Source organism: Tenrec ecaudatus, chromosome 10 (assembly GCF_050624435.1).
Source record: "Tenrec ecaudatus isolate mTenEca1 chromosome 10, mTenEca1.hap1, whole genome shotgun sequence".
NCBI classification, from domain to species: domain Eukaryota; kingdom Metazoa; phylum Chordata; class Mammalia; order Afrosoricida; family Tenrecidae; genus Tenrec; species Tenrec ecaudatus.
The window spans coordinates 120,057,786-120,085,057 of record NC_134539.1 but is presented as its reverse complement, the minus strand read 5'-3'; the positions used below and the strand labels follow the sequence as shown (position 1 = coordinate 120,085,057).

The 27,272-nt window shown below is 51.7% G+C and overlaps 1 protein-coding gene across 1 annotated transcript in view; it reads left to right on the top strand.

The window, feature by feature from the left end:
- The window catches only part of AATF (apoptosis antagonizing transcription factor), a 108,803-nt gene extending 88,644 nt beyond the window's left edge, over window positions 1–20,159 (top strand). Inside the window, exon 12 of the mRNA XM_075561454.1 lies at window positions 19,901–20,159. Coding sequence (XP_075417569.1) covers window positions 19,901–19,964 — 64 coding nt within the window. The 3' untranslated portion in view covers window positions 19,965–20,159. The remainder of the gene's footprint in view (window positions 1–19,900) is intronic.
- Window positions 20,160–27,272: the final 7,113 nt, after the last annotated feature.

The following is a 27,272-nucleotide window of genomic DNA, read 5'->3' as shown; positions in this document are numbered from 1 at the left end:
GATCTTTGTATTTCTGGGTTTTTGCATTTAGGTGTTTGATCCATCTTGAGTTTGTTTTTGTCTGTGATCTGAGAAATGGGTCCTGTTCATTCTTCTGCAACTGGACCTCTAGCTTGGTTCTAGATCTTAGGGAAGAAGAGCGAGCATGCACAGATAGGTGCACCCCCATGTTCCCTGAAACACTCTTCACGTGGCCAAAAGATGGGCGCAGCCTGCATGCCCACGAATGGAAGAGTGGTGAGGAGGTACACATGCACAGTGGGATACTTGCAATGTTAAAGAACAGGGGTGCCCCTGAGAAACACCTCAGAACATCCCAACACCCTGGTTTTGGAGAAAAAAACATCCCGTGCCCCCCAGCAATGACATACTTTTGTACTGTCACCCCTAATCCAGGATAAAGTGTGGGCATTTGCCTTTACAACCCCCTGGACCGTGCCAGCACCCCCTTGGGGGTGGCATCATCCACTTTGGGAAATGCTGCCGCAGATGAGCCTGGAAGGCATTATCCTGAGCGTTTTGACTACAAACTCGTCAGTCTCAAAAGGACAAATATGGCATGAAGATATTTTTACAAGTCTAGACAAGCTTTTCCCTCAGGACCCAGTCTCTGGTTGCAAAGGGGAAGGGCGGGAGAGAAGTCAACAGTCCCCAGGGCAGACTGGTGCTGGCTTGGGTGAAGGGAAAGGTGATGCACAGTGGAGGCAGGTTGACGAGAGATGAGGGAGGCAGAGGAGACACTAGGAGCCTTGCCAGAGTGGAAAATACTGTTCAGCTCACAGTCCCTTAATAGAGATGAACTCTGAGTAGATGCTTGGATAGACATGCAGATTGAACAGGTAAGGGAGGGAGAGTGGGAGTATGCCCATGGATGTATAGAGATTTGACAGAGGGTATTTGTCTGTGTCTGCTTACTTTTGCTGTAAATATATCCATGGATGTGGTGGGACATATAGGGGATAAAATTATGAAACTTTCTTCGAGTGACTATGAGTCAGAATCAACGAAACGGCAGTGATTTTGATTTCGGTCCAGTAAAATTTTACTCCTTGCCGTTGGGAAGCACACCAGGGCTGGTGATGCAGCGGGTTACATGTTGGGCTGCTGACAGCAAGGCCAGACTTGGGACCCACTAGCTGCTGATGGAAGGAGAGGAGGCGTCCTCTCCCTTCATGAGCTGCAGCCTTGGAAACCCGCCAGGGCGTCCTCTGGGGTCACTCTGAGTCAGAATTGCCTTCATGGCAGTGAGATCCTGAGCACAAAGGGTGGTTTCAGTGGCGTGCTAGAGAAGTTTCCTCCTATTGAAGTGAAACAAAGCAAAGTACAAACCCCACGTTGCCGACAAAGTCACAGGAAAGAGGCAAGCACGAGTCTAAAGTGACCATTGGCTCGACTAAGCCCTGGACAGTCTTGGCAGAGTCAACTTTGGTAAGAAGACCAGGTGTCCTGTGAGCCTGTAGTAGGTTTGGGTGGGCTTCAGCGCAGGGGAGCTTTGACAGCATGGGGTCCTCTCATAGAGGGGGGCAGCTTGGATCCTTGCCTGCCCATCAGCAGCACTTTAGAAACAACTTACTCTCCATGTTGTGAACCCCCTGGGGTCCTGTAGACTAAGGGGAGTGGGGAGTATGCAGTAGTATGGTTTTAACAGAAGGAAGAATTGCGGAGGTCATGGAAATCATTGGCTGGTGTTCTGTTTTTTGACAAACTTTCCGAAGCCAACTTTCAAAAAATATTTTTTCTGCTGTATTAATGTAGTCCAGATAGTAGTATAGCATGCTAGTAGTGGCTAGTAGAATACTGATTACCAACTACTATCCCTGAGTTAGATGAAATTGTTTGGAAGGGCACCCATGTGAACTCCCTTGGGCTTTGGCCTGAGAATCTTTTTTTTTTTTTAACAATTTATTGGGGCTCATACAATTCTTATCACAGTTCATACATATACATACATCAATTGTATAAAGCACATCTGTACAGTCCCTGCCCTAATCATTTTTTTCTCTTTTCTTTTTTTACATTTTATTAGGGACTCATACAACTCTTATCACAATCCATACATACACATACATCAACTGAATAAAGCACATCCATATATTCCCTGCCCCAATCATTCTCAAGGCATTTGCTCTCCACTTAAGCCCCTTGCATCAGGTCTTCTTTTTTTTTTTTTCCCCTCCCTCCCCTTTCCCCCCTCCCTCACGTGCCCTTGGTAATTTATACCTCGTTATTTTGTCATATCTTGCCCTATCCGGAGTCTCCCTTCCCCCCTTCTCTGCTGTCCCTCTCCCAGGGAAGAGGTCACATGTGGATCCTTGTAATCAGTTCCCCCTTTCCAACCCACTCACCCTCCACTCTCCCAGCATCGTCCCTCACACCCTTGGTCCTGAAGGTATCATCCACCCTGGATTCCCTGTACCTCCAGCCCTCATATGTACCAGTGTACAGCCTCTGTCCTATCCAGCCCTGCAAGGTAGAATTCGGATCATGGTAGTTGGGGGGAGGAAGCATCCAGGATCTGGGGGAAAGCTGTTTTCTTCATCAGTACTACCTCACACCCTAATTAACCCATCTCCTCTCCTAAACGCCTCTATGAGGGGATCTCAATTGGCCGACACTTGGGCCTTGGGTCTCCACTCTGCACTTCCCCCTTCATTTAATATGGTATATATATATACATATATACACATATACACATACATACACACACTTATATCTTTTTTTTTTTTTTTTGCATGATGCCTTATACCTGGTCCCTTGGCACCTCGTGATCGCACTGGCCTGTGTGCTTCTTCCATGTGGGCTTTTTTGCTTCTGAGCTAGATGGCCGCTTGTTTATCTTCAAGCCTTTAAGACCCCAGTCACTATCTCTTTTTATAGCCGGGCACCATCAGCTTTCTTCACCACATTTACTTGTTCACCCACTTTGGCTCCAGCCGTTGTGTCGGGAGAGTGAGCATCATAGAGTTCCAATTTAATAAAAGAAGGTATTCATGCATTGAGGGAGTGTTTGAGTAGAGGCCCAAGGTCCTTCCGCCACCTTAATACTTAACCTATAAATATAGACACATAGATCTATTTCCCCATCCTCCTATATATATATTTGCATGTACATGTCTTTGTCTAGACCTCCATGGATGCCCTTTGACTCCTAGCTCTTTCCTCCATCTCCCTTGACCTTCCTCCTGCTCTACTACCATGCTTCGTCACCACCTGGGCTAGAGTATACCTCTTCTCTAAGCAACCTTACCCTTGATCATTTCCCACCATGGCCTGAGAATCTTGACATTGGACAGAGAAAGCTGGTGTTTGGCCTTGCCCTACCTGTGGCCGCAAGGACGAGCTGTTTGATAAGCTGATTCCGGTGCTGTCCTTTAACAGCCTAGGTTAATATCATTTCTCAGATAGCTATTTCCCCCTTACTACAAAGAGGAGAGCAATCTTAGCCTTTCATCGGTACTCCGTTCCTTTGGAAAACTCAAAATTCTCAACAAGAACAACACAAGTTTCCATTTCAGCTCCTTCCTCTCCTCCACTTCTCCCCTCCCCAGCCCCTAAAAATAAAAACAACCCCAACCCCCCGCCTCCATTCCGTTTATGAAGCTGCTGGCATTAGGAAAGAATAGGGAGACGATCCTTTAATGCTAAGTGCCAAGCACCCAACGCATTATTGTTTTACATCTGGAGTTTTAGAAAAGAAATGTACAAATGTAATCCAGCCTTGTAAAGTGCTTTGTCAACATCACTGCCACGTTGTTCTTGAGGTGCCTCGCTATAATAGAATTTGTACAGGCAATTTATCTTCAGCTTGCCGGTTTTTGTGAGTGGGTCTGCACCCTAAATATGGGCATATTTTCCCACTGTACTGACAGTATTCTCTCCCCCTAATTGGTAACCCGGAGATTGCTTAAACAGTTTTGCCTCCCCCTTGCCTACCTCACCCCTTTACTTTACAGGGGAAGGCACGGAGTCGTGGTGAAAGCGGGGTGTACTTGCTCAGCGTTGGAGAGTGCATCAGCTGCTCACCCCAGAAGTCCCGCCATTGAGGATTTCCTGCTGGTTAAAAACTTGCGAGTTAGAATAGCTAGGATACAGATGTTTTCTCTGAGGCTTCTTATCTCCTCAGAAGACACAGGTTATTCTGACAGGAGAAACCAGTCTGGGCAAATATGCACCATGATCTAATCGGCAGGAACATGAGCAATACTGTAACTGGTGCTGCTTCTTAGCAGCATCGTGAAGGCTCCCACCACTCTTTTATCAGCGTTCCCCTCTCCTTTATCAGATTACAGAATGAACATAACTCATGGCGGTCATTTGATCTCTTGTTAAAGAGGATTACCGCTCTGCATTAACTCGGATTGACACGGTTTATAATTCGCTTGTTGATACTCTGGTGGGAGGCGTCACATGTTTGACCCCCCAGCGGTGTGGAGGGGAAAGGACCCCCATAGATCATCATTAAAGATGGCATCCGGCACAGACAGAGGAGGTGGGGGGGGGGAGTGTGTGTGACCTCCCACAAGAGGGTCAGCAAGGACAAAGGCAACACTCTCAAGTTCTAAGCCGAGGCGTGGGCCGGAGTCCTGGTGGTGGGAAGCCAGCAGTGCTGTGGTGCTCTGTCCCGGTCTGTTTCATGCCGCCGTAGAGCAGTTGCTCTCAACTGGAGGTCTTGGTACCGAACCGAAGGCAGAGTGATAAGGGCACATCTAGCCAGAGATCACAGGTACTGAATAGAGAACCTTCCTTAGAGTGAGGCTTAAGTTCCTTTGATTAATTATTTTTTCTAAAGACGCTGTGGTAGTTTATAGATACTGTGCTAATCAGAAAGAAGAGGCTTGCAAATAGGCAGCCGTGACATATTTCCACCTCCTTACATTATATCATCTGTTTGGAGCTTATTTTAACAGGTTTCCCACAGCGATCCCAGAGCTGGCAGTGGACTGCCGAGGTATGCAGGCTGTCTCTTGTTTCGGGGTGCACTCAGTTACCCTTTGCTGATTTACCCACCCCGGGCCTGTCACCCCGCTTCTGCCTGGCAATGAAATGACAGAGCGCAATACCACATCTCACGTAGTGGGCATTTACTACATGCCACGCACAGTCCTAAGTCCTTCACGTATGTGCAGTCAAGCCTTTCAGGAAACCAGTGCAGTGGTTGTCATTATCTGTCCTTCACAGGTAAGAATTCCGAGACATAGAAATTAAGTCCCTTGTGCACATTAAACAGCGTGTTGGTAATGGAGCTAGGCTATGCCTCCGGGCTGTGACTCGGGAGCCACGCCATGGCTGCCAGGAGACCTCGTGGAAGCTGTGGGTCGAAGGGAATCCTCCTCCTCTTGTTGGATGCCAGTGCTTTGCCTTCTCTCTCCTCCCTCTCTTCTTTCTTCCTCTGAGAGCGTCTGGTGGGTTTGCATATCTGTTATTCGCCTAGGCTTTGCTTTTCCGTTATTCACATTTTAGTATAGTATACGAGTCACTGAATTCCCAACCCTGTCTTCATGAATAATGATCTTTTCTTCTGGTTACAAGGATCCTAAACCTCGAGCTCATAAGGTCACTTTGTCAGAATCGACATATATATATGTTTCAAAAGTTTCTAGAAAAATTTTCTTTTAATTCCATTTTCCCTGAACTTTTTGAAGCCCTTTAGATACTTATATATTTGTGTGTGTCGTGTCCCCACCCCCCTCCCAGCTAACTTTACACTGTAAGCCAAGCGGGTTAAGCTTTAGGCTGGTAACCACAAGGTCAGCAGCTGCTCCTTGAGAGAAAGATGGGACAGTTCTGCTCTGCTCTATGGGGTCCCTATGAGTTGGAAGTGACCCTATGGCAGTTAGAACTTTATACTATAAACATTCTTAATGCCATTTAATTTTGCTGTTGTTGCGCATTTGCTTACCACAGTGCACCAACTCACAGTTTCTCCATGTACAGTTGAGTGGCACTGGTTACACTCTTCAAGTTGGGGCACCGTGCTCCCTCCCTTTCAGAACAGCTCCTCTCCCTGCCCTGTAGGCGACGCCGCCGTCTCCTGAGATGCTCTGCCCACTCTGCTACTGTGCAGATGGTTCTAAAAGAGCATTTAAGAAAGCTGAAGGCATTCTTTACTAAGAAAGTGAAACTGTTGTTTGACTTTAAGAAGACTTAAAAGGATATTTCTGATTCAAGGTTTAAAAATTATTTCAGGGCAAAAATTTCAGAGGTTCATCCAGCCTCTATGGCTTCAGAAAGTCCATGAGAATTTGAAATTCTATTTAGTATTTTCCCCTTTTGATCAGGATTCTTAATTACGTTTAAGAGCAATTTCGTGATAGTCTATCAGAGTATTTATTACTTATAGTTGGACATTTAGATTGTTACAATGTCTCTTTAAAGTAATATCTGAAATTTGAGAATTTATACTGTGTTCTGAGCACTGTCTTCTAGATTGGACATGTGTCTGTAGATCAGATTCTTGGGCTAATTCTTGGGTCAACAGCTAACTGTCTCCTGATTCTTGACGAGTTTTTGCTACGCACATGTTCCCTCTGCCCCCAGTGGAGCTTATGTACCTTTGCTAATAGTGGGGTCTGACTTTGAAAAAGATTGTCTCTTTTGATATGCTCAGAGATATTTTTTGTTAATAGGTTACTAATAACTGGCACTTTTTTTCTTTGGGCCATTGTTCGTTGTTTTTATGCCTAGACAATCTCTCTTATATGCCACTTTGAGTTACTCGTATGTAATTTCTTAGCTTTGCCTGGTTTCTTTTCTTCCTTCTTATCTGCTTAGAGCGTCGTGTTAATTTGTTCCTTAGTGGTCTGTGCTCCCTCCCTGTGGAGTCCAGCTCTTTTTCTTTCAACTTCCCACATAGACTCATGGAAATAGCCCATCACCACCAGCCGCTGTTCTAATCAGTTTGTTTACCACTGCCAGATTAACCTCTCTCAAATCTCATAGAGCATGCTACTGCTCGTTGTCTATAGAATAAAAGGCACTCTCTCAAGCGGGCTACTAAAGACCTTCAGTGATTGGTCAGTTCGATACTTTCTTCTCCTTATCACCTGGTTCAGGGCTGTTCAGGGTAGACCACTGCTGTCCCAGAACACACTCCACACGCCCCGGTGTTTGCTGCTGTGCACACTTGCTCTGCAGCCTCCTCACTCCATCGCCCCCTTGCTCAGTCCTTCAGCCTTTCCACGAAGACCTTTATGATCTCCCTTCTTTGCCAAGAGGGAGGCTGCTCTTTTGAACCTCTGTTTTACTAATCTTCCTCCCACGGTGTGTCCTCACTTGTAATTAGCTGTTATCTAAGCGTTCACATTTACAATAGTGAAAAATCTGCTATCCGACTATTTTGCACATTAACCACAGATTCACATCTGCAGGGTGCAAGGTGATGATGGATGGAGGTTATGTGTCAGTGTGACTGGACCTTGAATTGCGATAGTCCTGAAGTTAGGTCATGATGTCATCTGCAATGGACGAGGTAGTGTTTGTTCAGCCTCCATTTCGTGATCTGACGTGGCCCCTCCATTTTTGCATGATAGGTTTTGAACAGTCACCTGGTCTTTGGGTCTTAGCCACAGGGAGAAGTGAGGAATGGTTGTAGATCACTGTTCACAAAAGCATTTATGGGTTTTGTTTGCTAAGACTGCGAACTTATAAGTCAAAGCATGCATCTGTTTGCTGAAATCTCATAGCATTTGGTGTTCAGATTTTATGCTCAGACATTTAAAGACATTGTTTTGTTTCACTTGCATCTGGCCTGAATGCATGAGTCTCACTTATGAAACACTTATTTAAGGTCCTTTTCCAGCGACTGCAGCTCGTGAGGGAGAGAGCTGAGCTGGGATTTGTAAGGTGTGTGCGTGCAGTGTGGCCCTGAGGAAGAAGCCCCCTCTGTCTGCCTCAGTTTCTTTTTTTTTATCGTTTTATTAGGGGCTCATACAACTCATCACAGTCCATGCATACATCAATTGTGTAAAGCACATTTATATATTCGTTATCCTCATCATTCTCAAAACATTTGTTCTCCATGTAAGCCTCTGGCATAAGCTCCTCATTTTTCCCCTCCCTCCTTGCTCCCCCCCCCCATGAACTCTTGATAATTTATAAATTATTATTTTGTCATATCTTGCCTTGTCCGACGTCTCCCTTCACCCACTTTTCTGTTGTCCGTCCCCCAGGGAGGAGGTCACATGTAGATCCTTGTAATCGCTTCCCCCTTTCCAACCCACCCTCCCTCTGCCCTCCCAGTATCGCCACTCACACCACTGGCCCTGAAGGGATCATCCGCCCTGGATTCCCTGTGTTTCCAGTTCCTATCTGTACCAGTGTACATCCTCTGGTTTAGCCGGATTTGTATTTTTGGGATCATGATAGTGGGGGGCTGGTGGAAGCATTTAGGAACTAGAGGAAAGTTGTATGTTTCATTGTTACTACATCGCACCCTAACTGGCTCCTCCCCGAGACCCTTCTGTAGGGGGTTGTTCAGTAGCCTACAAATGGGCTTTGGGTCTCCACTCCGCACTCCCCCCACCCCATTCAGTATGGTAAGATTTTTTGTTCTGATGATGTCTGATACCTGTTCCCTTTGACACCTCATGATCACACAGGCTGGTGTGCTTCTTCCATGTGCGCTTTGTTGCTTCTGAGCTAGATGGCCACTTGTTTACCTACAAGCCTTTAAGACCCCAGACACTGTATCTTTTGATAGCTGGGCACCCTCATCTTTCTTCACCACATTTGCTTATGCACCCGCTTTGTCTTCAGTGACTATGTGGGGAAGGTGAGCATCATGGAATGCCAGTTTAATAGAACAAAGTATTCTTGCATTGAGGGAGTACTTGAGTTGAGACCCAATGTCCTTCTGCTACCTTAGTACTAAAGCTAGAAATATATGCACATAGATCTACTTCCCCATCCTAATATATAAATATGTTTACATATGTCCATATCTAGACCATTTGCCTCCCAGCTCTTTCCTCTATTTCCTTTGACTTTCCTCCCATCCCACTATCATGCTCAGTCCCCACCAGGGTTTCAGCAATTCCTCTTGGTTACATTACCCTTGATCATGCCCTACCAGGCCTCCTACACCCTTCTCACCACCAATTTGCATCACTTGTGTTCCCTTGTCCCTGGGTTTGTTAACACCACTACCTTTCCCCTCACCTCCCCCTCTCCCATGTCCCAGCGGAACTGTCGGTCTGGTTGTTTGCTCCTCCAGATGGTTCATCCAGCCTGTCTTATTTAGACAGACCTGCGGAGATAATAACATGCACAAAAACAAGACAGAGCAAAACCACGCAACAATATACAACAAAACAAAAAAACACAACAATGAAACAAAACACAATAAGAAAAGAAAAGCTTGTAGTTAGTCCAACACTCCTTTAGGAGTGTTTTCCAGTCCGGTCTGTTGGGGCACCTCGCCACTCCATTTCCCTTGCTGTTCTGTTGCACCCCCATAATGTTTTGCCTTGGTGAGGCGGGATCAGATTGGATGCAATTCCCACACTGTGTGTCCGGTGTTGTCCCCTGTAGGGCTATGGGTCAATGAGGGGCATCATGTCTCATCATGGGGCTGGCCATGTGGTCCTCTGTCTGGACTGGCTGCTCTAATTGGGACATCGTCCTCACGGCCTGGTGGGCCAGGATGTGCCCCACTCTCTCCTCCTCCCCCTTCACCTGCTCCTGTGTGCTCTGAGCAGATATGTCCCTCCCACGAAGCTGCAGATTCAATGCCGTCCTTTGAAATAAATTCTTCTGGGGGGAGAGGCAGGTGTCCACTTAATAGATGGGATTGGGGCCGCCCCCCAGACCTCTCCACTGGGCCTCAGTTTCCTTTTAAACAGTGAAGGTGGTCCTTCTTGCTCTTCGGCTTCTTGAGCATGAAGTGTCCTGTTCAGGGTCTTGTTGTCTGTGCAAAGGGTCAACATAATGTCTGAGGGGACTTCAAAAAGTTCACAACAAAATGGAATTAGAAGATCAAATTTTTACCACTAACTTTTTAAAGCCCTCTCATACAATGTAACCTGTGTAGATTACATACAGATAGCTATTTAAAGAAACAAAATCTGTGTTTTCACATGTCTTTCCTGCCCCTTTGCCTGAACACAGACTTCCAAGTGTGTCTGCCTTCAGCTTTGTTTTGTCCCACAGGGTTTCTTCTCCTCCCCTGAGCTGTGGATACTTATCATCGGTTTGGTGGCCTTTCTACAAATTATTACCATGGAAACACAGCGACACCAGACAGGACTCAGCAATGACCAATTAGACTGTTAGGTCGTTTTTTAGACCCCTTTCAGAATGTGCTTGGCCCTGGGATGAATTGTGGGTTTGGTGCCCTTGGGCCCACTCCGACTTTTGGCGGCAGCCCCAGGTGCAGAGTACAGCTGGGCTCTGCAGGGTGTCCAAGGCCGTGACCTTGCAGGAGCAGATCCCCAGGCTGGTGGTCAGCCCGGGCCAGTAAGGAAGCCTGTTGCCCCTAGGCGTTAGTGTTGGATGGAGGCCACTGCCTCCTTGTACTTGGAGTTGAAGTTGCGTGCATAGCTGCCTTCCTTTATCCCGAATGTCCTGGGGAGCAGAGTGCTTTATAAACATGAACTCTCTTGCCCTCTGGGCTCCTCCACTTAAAAGGTAAATCAGGCTGAAGGCCCTTTCTTCTCCAATATAGAGGAGGAAACATCAGCCCAAGGAGGGAGATTACTTGATGGGAGAGAGACAAGCGAAGAGTCAGTGTGTGGAGCCCCAGAAGCAGTCTGCCAGACCAGTGGTGGCCAGCAACACCCAGGAGACACCCCTTCGGTTCCAGTCTTCTTCCTGCTTCCCTGTGGAGGGTGGGGGTTGGGCCTTTTGTGCAGGGTGGAATGTGAGGCGCTACAAAGAAGAGCCATTGTTCCTGGGTGCTTTGTGCGCCTCTATGAGAAAGGAGAAATCAATGCACATGTTCTCATCCGTGCACTCAGCAGCGCCCCGCCTCCCTGGTCCAGACCCTGCTCCTGCAGAGGGAGGCTCAACTGCAGCCCCCAGACCCACTTGCATTTTCTGGTGACAAAATGCAAAGTACTCATTTTGCATTCAGCAATCAAGCTTTTTAAGGCCAGTCCCATAACCAGCCAGAGGTAATCAAGTTGCTGACGCTTAAGAGTGGGGGAGGTTGGCCGGCATAGCCAGCGTTCTGAAGGTATTTCCTCAGTTGGCCTGACAGGCCAGGCAAGTTCAGGAGCTGAAGTGAGCTGGCCTGGTGCTCCTGGGAGAAGCGTGGCTGGCAGGTGTCTGGAGCAAGCCTTCCTTTCCCCAAACTTTTCAGATTTTCAGAGGGGAGGAGTTCTTGGAAAGATCCTATTAAAAACCAAATAACATTGGCAAATGGAAGGTGGCAATTTCGGTTTCATTCATTGGCTTAAGTGAACTCTCCAAACCAGGGCCCTGTCTTGGGCAGCTTTTATTTTTAAATCAGAACATATGGTTTTGATTTTGTGACTTTGTCTTGGGGCCTGAGACCGTTAGTGCAGGCTGTGAAGAGGAAGGATTTGCTGCCATTCCTAACAGAAACAAATGGGCGTTTAGGTGACAGAATTGTCCCATAGGGCTCTGAGCTCAGACTTAGTATTGGGGGGTGGGGGGCATAGGTGTCCTGGCTGTGGGCAGCGGCCTCCATGGAGGTGGTAGACCCGGGATTCGGTGAGATGACCAGGGCCAGAGGCTGAGGGAAGGAGAGGAGGGCTGAGCCAGAGGGCAGATGGGGCAGATGAGGAGGTTGCCGCAGAGCTGGGAGTGTGCCTGGGCCTCCAGGGAGCTTCAGGAGTGGGAGCTGGTCAGCAGGGAGGCCTGCAGTGCCTGTGCTGACATGGGCTGGCCTGGGATGAGCCTAGGGCTCAGTCTCACAGGCTCCTGGCTCCATAGTTGCTGCTTTGATATTGGGACTGCTGCTGTTTGTAAACAATTATGTCCCCCAGCTCAAGAAGCAGGGTGCCTTGTGGGAACTCTGGGTCGTCAGGAGCTCCCCTCACTGAGATCTGTGCCGTGTGGCACACACGCCCCTAAAAGTGGAAGCTCCAGCAGAGATGCATTATCTGCAGGCTGGCCCTGGGTGGTGGTTGTGGGCAGCAGACTGGCTGTGGATACAAATGTAACATGAGTGTCAGTCTCACCTTCGTGCGGCGGGAGGAAGTGATTCACGTCCATGCAGCGAAGCATCCCCTGGCTTTTAACAGGCGCTGTTTGAACAAGGAGCTTCATCTTCCTGAAGCCAGCAGTCACAAAACCGTAAACACAACACCGGCCAACTCTATTGCCGACATCGCAGTGGCTTGACGTTAATATTAAACATCTCACCAAGGCAAAGAGCGCTGCAGCCCGGCTTCAGAGTGAAAATAAATAAGAATCAAGAGAAGACCCTGCTCAAAGCCGTGAGATGATTTGTCGTCCTTCCTTTGTGGGGCCATTTGTCTTCTCGCGCATCAAATCTGTTATGAGACAGTCAAACTGAGAGTGGAGTCATCCCAGGAAGACGGAATTTTAATACTGGCGAAAGGAGGCCGCTCCCTTTTGTCTGTGGGGGCTCTGCATCCCGCCCTACCTCCCCGCCCTTTTCTCTTTTTTTGTAAGTCCACTCAGGTAAACTATTTTTCTTTAAAAGAATGAAAGACCGGAAACCAGTCGTAGGGATGATGGAAGTTCTAGGCGTTCTTCCCCCTTTGCCAGTGGACTGACTGTACCTGGCTAGCCGGGAAGGGGAGACCACCTGGGGAAAGAGCCATCAGCTCTCCCTCCTGCTCCCCACCGCCCTCGCACCCACCCCTGCTTCTCCGAACCTTGATAATTCTCTAGTCGGCCTGATCTTTAGGAGACAGACCAGGGGCCATGTGTCACCTTCTGTAATGTCAAGCTGCAGGACTAACAGCATTTGCAGGGGGTTGAGAGACCTCGCTCTGACCTGACCAAAGAGCGGATTGAAACAGACCTTCCAGCATGGGCCCGGAGGAGGCAGAGGGAGGACGCAGAGAAATGGAAGGGCACAGCTTCCTCGGAGGCCCGTCCACTTAGAAACTCGTCGTGTGCTGCCACCTTGTGGCAGAGGTAGGCAGCTGCGGTTGTTGTTGAGCCTGGGCGCCGACTAGAAAAAGATGTGCTTGGTGTGGGGGGTCAGGTAATGAGGCCGGTGGGGGGTATTATTTTGAGTCACTGTCTGTTGCTTTCCTAACTTGATCCTGGTAAGAAGTTACAAGTGAGAAAATGCTGCTTTCTTTTCCTCATTTCTTTTTATTGGAATTGGCAAGAGTTTGAGGAACGAATCCTGCTTTTGTTGTTGCGTGGACAGCAAGGGGGAGCTGAGCACCAGCCTTGCTGCTACCTTCTGGGCTCTTGAGTGTTTACCTACGTGATGTTTGCCTGTCGGATTAGGAGGAGCTGCCTGTCTCTTACTTGGCTGATGTTCTCAGTAAGTCAGACTTCCTGAGAACCTGAGTTCTAGGGTGTGTCACCCCTGGCCTGCTCCCCCCACATGTGCAGCCCCCCAAGAGCACAGGCCCTCTCATTTGTAAAGTTGGCGCTAGCCAGAGGCTGGGCCCTGATGCAGAAGGGCAGGAGGAGTGAGAGCTTCAGGACAGGCGTCGTTTGTGTCTAGAGTCAGAGCGCCCCATAGAAGTCAGAGGGGCCATCCGCCACAGCATCTGTGGTTTGTTCCTTGTGTCCTGGTCAAAGGTGTGCTTTTGCATATTGGGAAATTTGCTTTATGTTTAAAGAAAGTGTAGCATTTAAAGAAAATGAGGAGGAGGCTCAGATTCCAAGGTGGTGAGTCAGTTGCCTGAGAGCAGAGACTGAGTGAGGATGAGAGCCCGCGCTGCCTGTGACGGCAGCCCTCCACACGCCTCCGCCAGGTGAGTACCACAGGAGCCGCGCTGGGGCGGAGTGGAAGAGGGGGTGCTGCACCCTGACCAGGTCGGTGTGGGTTGGATTTTGGCATTTGGGGCTGTGAATGGCATGCAAGCATGATCAGTCGGCTGTTGGTGACTGTTAGCATTTAGGGATTCCTGTTGAACTTCCGTCTCCCATGGGATTTTGGATGTCACACAAGAAAATGGTTGTTGGTAATTGCTAAGCACTTCTCAGGAGACTGGGGAAGCACGTGGGCTTTGCCCTTTGCCCCCCGCCGTGCCTGCAGATACGCCCGTTCCACCCAGGCTGTGGGCCATGCTTTGTGGGGACATGCCCCTGGCTGGTTGGTAAGGTGTTTGTCTCAGTAGACACTTGGAATGTTTTAAACATTCTGGTGGACTCAAACCCAGGAGACTGGAAACTGAAGGCAGAGGAGGTGGTGTGGCCTCGGCTTGCCTGTTCGGAGAACGGGAGGTCTTTCGAAGTTCAGTCAGCAGGCTGGAAGACTGCGAGCCTACTCACCTGGAGAATGGAGGGAACTGAGGCAGCAGTCAGCTGGAAGAAGACCTGGCCTAGAGGGGGAGCATGTAGTGTAGACCTGATTCTGGCCCTGGAGGGGCAGGGCTGTGGGGAGTGGGAAACCAGTAGCTGAAGGGGTGGAGGGCAGCATGAGGAAGGATGTCCCTATGTCCCGAGGGGAACTGCCACCCGAGACAGATTTTCCCCAAGGCCTCACAGTCACAGCACCCCCCACCCTCCACCCTCCCCACCCCCGCTGCCGTGTCTTTGTGGTCATCTACAAAAATCTAACAAAGTTCAAGGAGGCAGTCAGATCATCGCTGGTTATTCATTTTACCTTGTATTACATTTCAAGGCCAGGGACCAACACCTAACCTAGTACATGTCCATAAGCTTCAACAGTCTTAGTGAACTGTGGCCAAAAGTTAGGCCTGTGGAAGAGGGCAGGGGCGTCGATCACTGTTGACGCCCGGCGCATTGTCGTGGGCAGTTTCCTTACTGATGTGATCCAAGGACTCATGGGAGCACAGCCCTGCCAGACGGGCAGTGCTGGTATCGCCACCGTCCTCCGACTTCCTCTCTGTGTGTGTGAGGGACCGGGTGACATTCTTGCCACCCTAGGTGCAGGGCAGACAGAGAGGTAGAGGATTGGAAAGGCAAGAAGGATCAAGATGCCTTGTGGGATGCCTTGTGTATTTAGACACACACACACCCACACACACTAGTGACAAACGAAGGAGCAGTTTTTTCAAGGGAACATGATATGTAGTTTTCCTTGGGCAAGTGGCAGGGTTGTGTCCACCAGCACACTCGGCAGGCCGACTCATAGCCCCGGCGTATCATCCTTGCTTTGAGGTTATGATGTGCTTTTGGAAGCCATGCAGGTCTCTCTAGGGAGCTCGGGATTGCTGCCTGCCTCGGAGGGAGGAGGAAGAGGAGAAGGAGGAGGAGTGCCTCGTTCTGGAGAGCAGAGGGCACAGTTGCTCCGGTGTCCCGATGCTGCAGGCTACTGACCTAGCAAATTGAAAGCCCCACACAGATCGTTTGCAGGTTTAATATGCTCTTTTGCACTGTTTGCCCAACCACCATCATGCAAGACAATGATCTGTGTGGGGGCACACATGTGGAGACACATCGCTTGTGCACCCACAGCCTTTTCTCATCCAGAGCCCTGACAGCCTCCCCTCCACTCACCACGGCCATTTCCCTCTCCCCCACGGACCCCTGGCCCTTACACACACGCCCACACACAGACACGCCCCCTCACACACAGACACGCGCGCGCCTTCCTTTATAGAAAATGGCTGCTAACCATGATCTTTTTTTTTCCAGAAACAGGTTTTATGATAATATAGTAAAAATATTAAATTAGAAAATGCCTCACTAAGGGTTATAAAATTGCACTACAGTAAAGATAGGTAATTATCCCCTCTACAGCCGAAATGACAGTTTAAAAGAAATAAAAATGTTAGTGCTCATTACTTGCTTTTGTAGGTTGTAATAAAGGGTAGGTTAAATTTTAATTCAAGGAAGGGCCCCTGTGATCGACCTTCTACCTCGGGTCTGCATGCTGTTAATTACTCTGTAGGTCGCGCTCCTGCGGAGGCTGCCACAATTGCCTCTTCTAGGTGAGCGTCCAGCTGGCCTGGAGCCAGAGGGGTGGGGAAGCTTGCCGCTAGCTCTGTGACGGACATCTTGGTTCTTCACGTGACAGCGGGGAAGGATTATGTATTAAAAACAAAAAACATCAAGTTCATTATGCGTAGCCTTAAGGGGACCTCAAGTATTAAACTACACACTTACCCTGGAGAATCGGATGGAGACAAGGTTAAACTGAGGATTGATGGGTTAGCTGCTCTGCGTGGCTGGACCCCTGTGGGGGGAGCGCTCCATGCTGGGAAGCAGCTGACTCAGGCCCTTGGTGCCTTGTTGTTACCTGGTTTGAGGTGTTCCTTGTTTTGGGGATTGGGTGAGGGAGACGGATGGGCTTTGTTCTCAGGTGCTTTGACCTGGCCAGATCTAGTGTCTGTCTGGGTTTGGGGTGACCCCCAGGCCTCCCTTACACCTTGGGGGTATTCTGGGCTCTTCAGAGCGAAAGGAGACCTGGGAACCCATTTCCAGGTGTGTGCTCTTTGCTCAGGTTGGTCTCCTGGAGATGCTGGGGCTCCCCTGTGCCCACTCTACCCAAGGTGGGCCATTGATTGGCCTGGCTCCGGAGAAGCTCAGGCTCTCAGGCACCTCTGACCTTCAGGCGCTGGCTGGAGAAAGGGATTGACTAAGGCCTGGATGGCAAACCCCTTTCAGCTCATCGGATTTCCGGGTCTTTGTTTTCAACAAAATTACAGGAGAACCTAATTGAGTTGTCAGTGGTAGATCAGTAAAAGTCATTTTTGGTGGTCAATCACCGTGATTTTGTTTTGTTTTTGGACATGTAATTCAGAAAGGAATGACAAGAATTGAGTGACGCACAACCCCACCCCCAACCCCCCCCTGGTTCACCTCTACCACAACCCCACCCCCAACTCCCCCCCTGGTTCACCTCTACCACAACCCCACCCCCAACTCCCCCCCTGGTTCACCTCTACCACAACCCCACCCCCAACTCCCCCCCTGGTTCACCTCTACCACAACCCCACCCCCAACTCCCCCCCTGGTTCACCTCTACCACAACCCCACCCCCAACTTCCCCCCTGGTTCACCTCTACCACAACCCCACCCCCAACTCCCCCCCCTGGTTCACCTCTACCACAACCCCACCCCCAACTCCCCCCCTGGTTCATGGGAGCAAGGCTGTGTCTGCAGGAAACACGAGCCAGGAGGGGCTGCTGCCTTCAGGAGTCAGGCTTTCCTGCAGATGCAGAAACAAGGGAGGGAAGCTTCATTTATTTCATTAAGAAATGCATTTCCAATAGCATTTACGTAGCTCTAGTTCATCAGAACGGTAAAGCCCTGTATAGTATTGCTGTTATATATATACCCCCAGTTTACGTTAACCAGAGCTGCAATGATAACCCACTCTGAAAGAAGTTCTTTTTCCTCTACTATTTAGAACCTGGGAGTTTTGAGAAATTAAATTTTATTTTATTTCAGTTTTTATTGAAAAGCATTTCTAGCTTTTTGTAGCCAAGAAGGGGTGACAGGGCGCTCAATAAAAAGACATTCAAGCCTACTGGGACAACATCCTGTAGGGAAAAGTCAAATGGGAAGGCAAATTGAAGCAGAAAAGGATGAGGTAGCATGCTCAGCCTCAGTGTGGGATTTAAATGATGAGGGTGTTATGTCGGTGTGGCCTGTGGATGCCAGTGCCCTTGGGTTCCTCCAGCAGGGCTGCGAGGGACCTGGCTTTATCCAGTGCTTTCCAAGATGTGTAGCGGAGCTGAGCGACTGAGCAGGTCACCTGAGACCTTCCGCTATCAGGGGTCCAGCCTGCCCTGGTGGGGCCTCCTGAAGGATAGAGGAGGACTGAGGGAGTCTCAGCCCAAGGGTGGGGTGCACACGCCTTCACCCCAGAGAGGTCTGTTTGGTTTGCTTACAGGGTTAGGACGGGGGTGGGGGAACAGGAGGTGGGAGTGGAGGGAGAAAAGGTTGGGGTGGCGCTGCTGCTGCAGCCATATTCCCAGTGAGAGCCACGGGGGACCCTGGAGGGTGGGATGTGGAGGGCTGTCAGCCTTGGGGGTAGACCCCACCACTTGTCCCCTGGTTGGTGGGAGAGGTTGAAATGACTTTGGGGCTTTTAGATGGGAATAATTCCTCATTCATTTTCTCCTCGTTTAAAAAAAAGGGAAGCGCCAGACCACGTAGCTTTCCGAGTCGCTTTGCTGCAAACAGCTGCATATGTTTGTCAGCTTTGCCCACCTGAGTGTGAAATGATGTTCTATCAAAACACGGGCTTCAGCATCTCCCTCTGCGCGGACAGTGCTGCCTGCGGCCCAGCGCCCCGAGGTGGCTGGAAGCACTCGCCCAGGGGTCCGGACTGGGGGCTGGTGTGAGCTGGCATGGCGATGGTGGGGCCACACAGCCCCCGCCCCTGCTCCTCACTGGGAGTCTCAAAGTCCCACTGCCCTTTTTGTCATGGCGACTCTCCCTTAATGCCATTTAATAGTTTTGTCGACACGGTAAGGGTGTTGTGGGCAAAGAGGCGTGGGACGGGGCGAAGACTAGGTAGGGTCCCGCAGTCGCGGGTGAGCTGGAGCAGGGGTGGGAAGTGGCCTTGTCACAGGTGTGGTCACCCATTTCCTGGCAGAGGGCGAGGCCGACAGACATTCCTGGAGAGGAACAGAGGAGACGGCCAGGGCCCAGGGGTGGACTGCCTCCACCGGCGGCCTGCCGAGTTGGACTAGTCTGTGGCTCCTCCCAAAGATTGTGTCTCCTTGGCTCCGGGGTGACTTTGAGTTTTACTTAGGAAGTTGTGAGCAGCTCTTCCTCTTGCTAGGCTCTCCGTCATGGTCACTGTTCTAGCCCACAGCTCTTAGCAGGGGACTTCTGCAGAAGACTGACAAGCATTTGGGTGTTGATGTCTGATGTACTGAACCTGAGAGCTGTCGGGTGGTTGGGGAGAGGGTGGATTTTACTGTCAGGCAGATTCACTCAAGCTGTGACAGGTCTTGAGAAGCTGCTTTCTGAACAAGGTGACAGGCACTGTGGAGCATGTGAACCAGGGCAGCTTTTACCCCACCCTGCCCTGGGCCCTGCGGTGCCCCACCAGCACGGCTGGCAGGCCTCTGTGTGTGCGGAGGACGCGCCCGTCGGGCGGCACTGCACATGGGTTTGGGACACCGTGGCACCTCGAGCCTCATCCAGAGTGATCTGCCCTGTGCCACAGGGCATGGGCTCATCTTGCCCACTGCTCGCTTCTCTGGCCCTTAGCAGCTGTCTCGCCCACACTGGCTTCAGTTGCGGCAGCCACTCTGGAAGCGATTGGCTACCTTTTAGAGGCCCAGGACCCTGGCATGTTTGTGCTTTGTATAATCACATTGGCCCATCGAATGATCTGTTAGATTGAGACTAGACACCTGCGCTGAGCGTGGGGCGGAGCCTGCCTCCGCTCAGCTGTACGCGGGTCCTTAATTGGAATCTTGTTGCTGGGTCATTTTCATTGTTTTTCAAGTACTGCCAAGACCAAAGAAATGTATGAAAACGAAATTATATCCCCTACATCCCATGTCTGATTGACTCCTCCTCGTCTCATGGCAATCTCATGCATCCTATTAGAATACTCAATCTTGTTTTCTACGTGGAGAGCCCGTCTGGAAAGGGCAAAGTGGGGGAGAGCCGTTCCCTGGAGACAGGGCATCCAGCCACATGCCCCGGCCGCCCACCCGCCCGCCCGCCGCTGCCTTCCTTGGGCCCCTCTCCCCTTCCTGCTCCTGCAGGAAGACTCGCTGTGGAAAGTGCCTCTAATTACTCGGCTGTGTTTCCCACGGAAGACACCGACTGGGGCTTTGGGGCTCCTTGCTTTCTTGTGCATGTGAGAAAGTTGGCCGTGTGTAACCAGTCTGTGCTCTTTGTCTTGTAGGACAGAGCTGTACCGCTCCCTTTTTGGCAGACTCAACCCTCCTGGCGACAACCAAGGGGACTGAAGTCACCCACCTCTTCCCAGCGTGGCGGTTGGGCCCGCGCCCTGTGGCTCCTGCAGCGCAGATGGGCTTGAGCTGGATTCCCGGAAGGTGCTGTGGCAGACCACTCCGCACGTGCACACGTACAGCTTAGGAGGCCTTCAGCCGCGAGAGTGGCCCTGGGCCTTCGCGTCACCAATAAAGAGTGTTGTCACTGCCCCCACCGCCTGGCTTCTTCAGCAGCCTGGGCCACCCAGCTCGGCCCTGGCACTCAGTGATGTAACCACAGCTCTACAGCCGGCAGGTGGACAGGAGTGTGTGGTCTCAGGGAGGGAGGCATTGGAGAGCAGCATGCCGCTCCGGGTGGACGGTCAGCGGTTTCTCAGGGTGCTTTGGGGCCTGGGATTTTCTTTGGGTGCGGAGGGACTAAATACAGACTTCTGTGCCCCGTGGCGATTTCCCGAGAGTCCTGTTCCAGCCTCACCATCCCTGCACGCTCTATTGAGATGACGTCTGCTATAAATCTAGCTGGTGGAAGCCATTCCCTTATTTTTCCTCCAAAGCCCTCTCAGGGATTGCTTGGCTGGGGTGGTCACTGCGCAGTGACCACTGTGCCCAGACCTTTACTCTGAGGTGGCCCCAGGCCACGCTGATGCAGCCAGCTGAGCGAGGCTCCACTGCTAGTCAGACCTTGGTTTTGACGTTGGGCTTTGATAGGAGATGGTAGGTGCCAACACTATGTGACTGTGTTTGTGTCCAGGGCCCCTCTCTGCCTCTGCTTGGGGGCCGCTGTGGTGCCCTGAGGCTGGACTCCACAGAAGGAGCATCCTGATGTGACTGGGGTCACAGTCTGTACCGGCAGAGGGGGCGCCGTACCGCCAGAGGTCTCGGCCCTTGGCGCCTTATGGCTTGTTCTCCCTTCCCTGGTAGTTTGCTCTTGGGCTTGGCTGTCAGGGAAGCATCCGATTCCCTGTGTCTCCAGTTACCTCAAAGATCAGCCAACAGAAAGAGCAGATTCTCCCACATTGCTGTCAAAATGCAGAACACCTAGCCCCGTCCACATAGCCCGGGGATCCAGGTGCTGCACCCCACTCAGCAAGTCAGTAACCTCCAACAGCGAGCTTTCCCAGAGCCTGGTGCTCCTCCACTGAACAGACAGCGTCCCTGTCCTGATCGCTCTGTCTGTTGGAGGGAGGGGAGGTGCACAAGCGAGTACTTCAGAATATTTGGAGTCCAGCATGCTTAATTAAAGTGACTTACAGACAGGAGAGATGAGAAAGAAGGGAAGGGCCAGAAGTGTTCCATAAAAGGGAGGCTCTCATTTTAAAATTCAGAAGACCACTCTCCTTCCAGCCAAGAATAAATTGGAAACTATTTTAATTGACACGGGTACTGCAATTCAACTGTTACTAGAAAGACAGATTAGTTGATTGATTTGCATTTTAATAAAACTAATACTTTACATTGTGGTAGCTGGTGCTGGATTTTAAATGAGTTCCGACCCATGGTGCAGGGTCTCCATGCAGAGCCCTGGCTCCGGCCGCCAGCAGCTCCCTCCGTGTCGGCCTACTTGGAGCAGTCTCTTTCCCGTGACGCCACTCCGACTGGGAGGGAGGCCCCACCCGGAATGCCCCCGTCAGAGACCGAATTCTGATCTTAATTTATTGTCACTCTAAAAGTTAATTACAGGGAAGTGGCTAAACAGAAAAGTAGAAAGAATGAAAACAAGACCCCGCCAGGAACCCTCCTGCCCAGAAATAACCACGTCCGCGAACATTGTGGGACTCCGACCCAGCCTTGGAGCAGGTGGGCCAGTAGCACCTGGGGGTCTCACCAGGAGCCGGGCCCAGGACGGTTTGGGCACTGCTTCTGGGCCGTTTGAAATTTTTACTCGCCCTTCCTTAAAACCATCAACTGTGCAATTGTACCCACTTCTTGCCCCCAACACTGAGCTTGGATTTTAGCATTAACACCACACTAGGTGCCCGTTTTCACTAGGATATTTTGATTGCTTGTTTTAAGTGTTCGCTGTGGGCCTGTGTCATCTATAACCAAGCAAATCCCCCGCTGGTGGCCCTGGAGATGGTTTGCCGCAGTCACCTTCAGGGATAATGCTGCGGGGGGTGCTTGTGTGTACAGCTTACTTACCAAGTTGAACTGAAAGGGAACTGGCATTGCACTGGCTCGCGGTCGCGGTGGCCTGTGCCAGTGTCTTCGCAACAAAGGAAGCGGGGAGAAGGTCGGGGCGAGCTTGATCCGGGTTTATTTCTTGCTCCCCAGGGAACCTTTCAAATCAGCATGCTCCTCTGGGAGGATGAAAGAGCTGTCGCGTGGGATGTGCGGGGAGATATTCCGATGAAAGATGGCGGGTAAATAGAACGTGACACCTCCCCTCCGCCCTGGCCCCCACCGCTCGCTCGCTCGCTCCCGGCTGCTAGATTGCATGTAATTCGCCCTCCACGCTCCCGCTCCGGCTGTCACACGCGCTCGCTGCCTGAAATGCCTTCATCGGGCACCCTCCTGGTGTGGTTCCCCACCCCTGGCCAGCCTAGCCTTCTCTCGGGGGTCACTAACCAGGACCCTTTGTTGAACGCCACTGGGGTCCGCTTCCCGCTGATGGCTACTAGAAGCCGCGGGAGCCAGCGCCGGCCAGTTGAGAAAAATGGTCTCCTCTTCAAATCCCTGCTCTCCGTCTGTCTGCCCCAGGCCCTTCGTGCCTCCCCTCTGATCGAAGGGACCTGAGTCTGGGGCTCAGTGGTATCCTAAAGTGACCAGTTATAAACCGGGGGACACCTTCAGGGTGAGCCGTCGTTCTGTGGGTGCAGCGAGACAATGCCAAGCCCCGCCTGTCCTGGGCCAGGCACACACATGCGGTCTCGGCAAAACTGCACAGGGGTCCCCGAGTGCAGGTCGAAGATCTGAGCCCCCCGCCCCCTGCTGCGGAAGAGCGGTTTCTGCATCTTAGTGTTTTTCCTGTTTGGGTGTTTGTTTACCAGGGGCAGTTACACTAGGATTATGTTTGCGTGGTTTTTTTTTAGGTTAACCTCATCTTCTTTGTCTTCATAACGTTTTTTAAAATAATTGCCAGTAATTGGGTACGTTCCTTAAGTAATTCTCTTTCCAGTCCAGGGACCCATCGCGCCCTGCTGGCCTGTATATATTCGATTTGTCCATCAGCTGTATCGCGGCGCCTCATTCCCTGCCCCGTGGTGGAGGACAGGGCGAGCCTCGGTGAGGGCCGGAGGAGGCCTGATCTAACGGCTTTTGCTTGTGTGTCTAGAGATTGCCTTTCCCGGCCTCGCCCGGCGTCGGGGGTCGGCCCGTGGGGCCGCCGCAGCACCATTTGCATTCCCGAGTCCCCTGGACCAGGGTGCCCAGAGTTCGTGTGTTAAGGTCAAGGATGATCTGGAAAGAAATTTTAAAAGCATAGGTAAAAAAACAATCCCACTTCCCTGAAGTGCGGAAAGAGAATACAAGACCTTCAGAAGGAACGATGATGGGAACCAGTGAAGAGCCCTACCCCCCCCCCCACCCCACCATCAGTCTGCTTTATGGCTAAGCTGCCCTGTGCCCTGCCGCCCGCTCCCCCGCGGTGGGTGCTGCACCCTCCCCAGGCCGGCAGGTGCTGGGTAGGAGAGCGTCGTCGAGAAGGCCAGCCTTGGAAACCCCATGGGGCAGTTCTGCCCTGTCCTGCGGGGCCCCTCTGGACCGACCAACGGCAGGCAGTGGGTGCGCACCTATCTAGAGGGGCTTTTGAAGCGACTTCAGGTAGGGACGGGCCAAGCAGCCCGGAAAGGATGTTTTGAGCAGAAGAAGGGAGTGCAAGGTGGGGCTCGTGGCGGGAAGTCTGACCCTGCGAGGGGCGTGGCCCCCGTTAGAGAGCTGGGAAGGTCGGCTGGAGCCTTTCGGAGGACTTCTGGCTCCAAAGGCAGGTTCCTAGACGTGGGCGCGGCCCAAGCTCCGGAAAGCCGCGCACCCGCCCACCGCGTGCCAGGTCGCCTCGACGTCGCTCCCTCTGGGGAGCCTGCGGTTCCCACTCGTTGCCCCGCTGGCGCCCTCAGGGCCACAGCACCCTGGCGGGCACTCTAGAGGGCCAGCTCTGTTCTGCGGCCAAGGGGAGACTGGGCCGGGCACCGCCTCCGACTGCCGCGTGCGAAAGGAGGCGCCGGAAGGCCAGGTGCATTGGTCTGAGGTCCGCTGATCCGGAGCCCCAAACAGCGCGCCTGCTGCCGCAGTCAGTGGGGCTCGGCCGCCCTCCCCTATCCGCGCGCCGCTGCCTCTAAGCCTCGCAGTGGACCGGTGTCCAGGCCAGAGCACCTTTCTGGAATGATGGAAATCCACCGCTGCCTACCCGCACTGTTTGTATATAGTCACTGGCCATGCATGGCGTGTGAGTGACTTCCACGTGACCAGTGTGACCGGAGACCGGAAGTTTAAATGTCAGCATTTAAATGGGGGCGGGCCCTGGTGGCCTCGAGGCTGCTGACGAAAGGTCAGTGCCTTGAACCCACGTGCAGATGGGCAAGAGAAAGGAGCTGGTGGTCTGCAGATGACACAGCCTTGGAGACCCTTTGCATTGGGACCGAGTGGACGGCACACCACGAGAGTCGCGTGGGGCGAGTGGCAAGCCTGTCCGACTGCTCGGGGCCGCAGGTGCCACCTAACCTCCTCAAGTCGCGGCAGATGCAGCTGGAAGTGGGCCAGGACGATCGATCGGCAGGTGCGCAGGATGCTCAGGGGGCGACGATGTTCCCAGCGGCTGGGCGCGGGCCCACTGCAGCTGGAGGGGTGGTCGGACCGAGGGGCAGGAGGTGAGGGGCTGCCTTCCTCGGAGCCCAGAGTGGCGGCGGCGGACGCACCCGGGAGGGGTGGGCTCAGGCTCGTCTTGCTGCCTGAGTGATGAGGCCGGACACTGACTCCAGGCTGGCCTGAAATCGCTTTCCAGTTTGACTCCGTGTCCCTTCAAGTCCGCGGCGAGGGCGGCCCTGGCTTTGAGCGCTGATAGGGAACGTTTGAAAGTAAGAGGCCTGGTTCCCGTTGTTTGAGGAGCAGGTGCTTGGAATGTCCCTATCAGCACTGGGGCGGGCCCGGGTGTGGACAGGGCGGCCCCTACCTCTTTGGGCTCTTGTCGCCTGCTGACCTCGCTGGCCAGCCCGGGCTTTGTACCAGTGGGCTCTGCCCCGCAGCCTGGTTTGGGGAGTGGGCCTGGGGATGGCCGCGCAGACTTCCGCGGAGCTGGGGGGAGAGTTTGTGTTTTAAGGTTTCCTCTCGAGCTAGACGGAGAGGGGAGAGGGCATGAATGTGAGCGCTAGTTCTCGGTTATATAATTAAGCCCAGCTTTTCTGTCCTGCAGGAACAAAAAAGAGGCCAAGGACATCCTCATTGACACCTCTAGATTGCTTCTCCAAATATGGCCCGAGCCAGTGTGCCCAGGGAGGGAGACCGCGGGACCCTGGTTGGTCCTGCTGCTGGCACCGTCCTCCGGGAGAGCAGAGTCCCCGCGGTCTAGGAGCCTTCCCTTTGCTTCCTCCTGGGAGGTCCAGTGTGAGCTGCCAGCCGCCCCGGCCTGACCCCTACCCCTCGTGGAGCATGCCTGTCTCCCTGCCCTCGCTTTGCGCCGTGTAGCCACAGACGCTTGGTCTCAGCAGCAGCTGGAAGTGGCCTCTCGTTCTTGGGAGGCCGTCAGCCAGGCTGGTTCTCCTAAGGACCTGCCTCCCTCGGTTTGTGATGGGTAAGGACAGAGGTGCGCCCCCCACCCCCTCCTGCACCAGAACCTACAGAAGTTTGGACTCCTACCCACCCTGAAAGGACCGAGTAGACCTGCTGCTGCGGGGTCAGAGGCCGTCCATCTTTATGGGGGCAGAAAGCCTCACCTTTCTCCCACGGAGCAGCCGCAGGGTTTGAACTGCAAACCTTGGAAAGGCTGCCCGATGCGAAACGCACCGCCGCCAGAACTCTTGATGCAGAACTTGGTGATGCTTATTGTCAAACTTAATTATAGAATGATACGTAATAAATATAATTATAAACTGCATAAACCATCTATCTCTCTTGGAGCATGTAAAGTCTACATTGAGCTACAACATTATTAGTGACTGAGGGGTTGCCTTTTTTATGTTTCTCTTTTTAATTACTGCTTATTCTCAAAAAAGGTTATTGATACAGGTTCACAAATACTAATTACCACAACATTGTAGCGCAAACACCAGAAAGCCTAGGACAATCAAGGACTGATAAAACGCAGACGGCGGCTGCGCCCGCTTGTAGCACGTGCAGAGGAGGACCGCCACGTGACCTGAAGCGGCCATGCAATTGGGTGATAGTGACAGCTGGCGGAGCCCCTTAGGAAGTTCCGAAAGTAAAGTGGCCGTGTAAGTGAATCGATATACGCAAGCAGGGTTTAAGAAAATGTTTTTGCTAGTACAACGAACTACAGGGATTTGTATATTAACAATAAAATGCTGGTACACTCTACACAAAACATAGAAGACCGTCCGTCCTTTGGTATCACGCCCCCTGACTGTCACTGGGTGTGGCTAGCACCCCCCCCCCCCCCCCACGTCATGGCCCCAGTAAAGTACGCAGTATTCTTGCGGAGATGGTACGAGCCAGCACCGGGCTGTTATTCTGTCCGCTTACATGCTTGCTCCAGGGTAGGACTTTCTCATCGCTCCTTCTCTCCCCGCCCCCAGAAGAGAATTTCAACTTTAAGACAAACAACTTCATTTACAAGTGTGTCTCTAATTAGCTGCAGAATTAGGAAAGCTGAGTTTTCCCCCATAGATCGGCTGAACCCTCGAGGGAGACTGGTGGAATAGAGAGAATCGCATTTCCAATTATTTTGTTGAATTGCTAATTTAGTTATTGTGGCTGGTGTAATTGTGATGGGTATTGGGTGTGCAATTCAATTTGTTTTAAATATTTGTGGGAAGGCTGATCAGTAATGGAGCTGACCTATTTTGTGGCCCAAATTGAGAAAAAAAGACTAACAACAGCCACAAGATCTAGTTTGTTTCCATTTTTATTTTGATCTCTCATCCCTCTTAAGACCATTGATACAACAAAAGGATTAAATGAAACGATGACGGCTCTTTGATCTTCTCCCTTGGAAAGCGTAGCTGTCCTTGGTAGTTTGGAATGCAGACAGTTTAGGGGGGAGTCTCGAGTGGAGTCAGTTGGCTTCCTGTAATGCGTTCCTGGGGTGCCTAGAAGGGGTTCCCGGTGTTTGACTGGTGAAGAGCTAATGTATCCCACAGCACAGGGTCTGCAGCCACGTACGAGGGCATCCTGACCACGGTCCTCCGGCAGGTCAGCAGGTGTCCACTGCAGAGC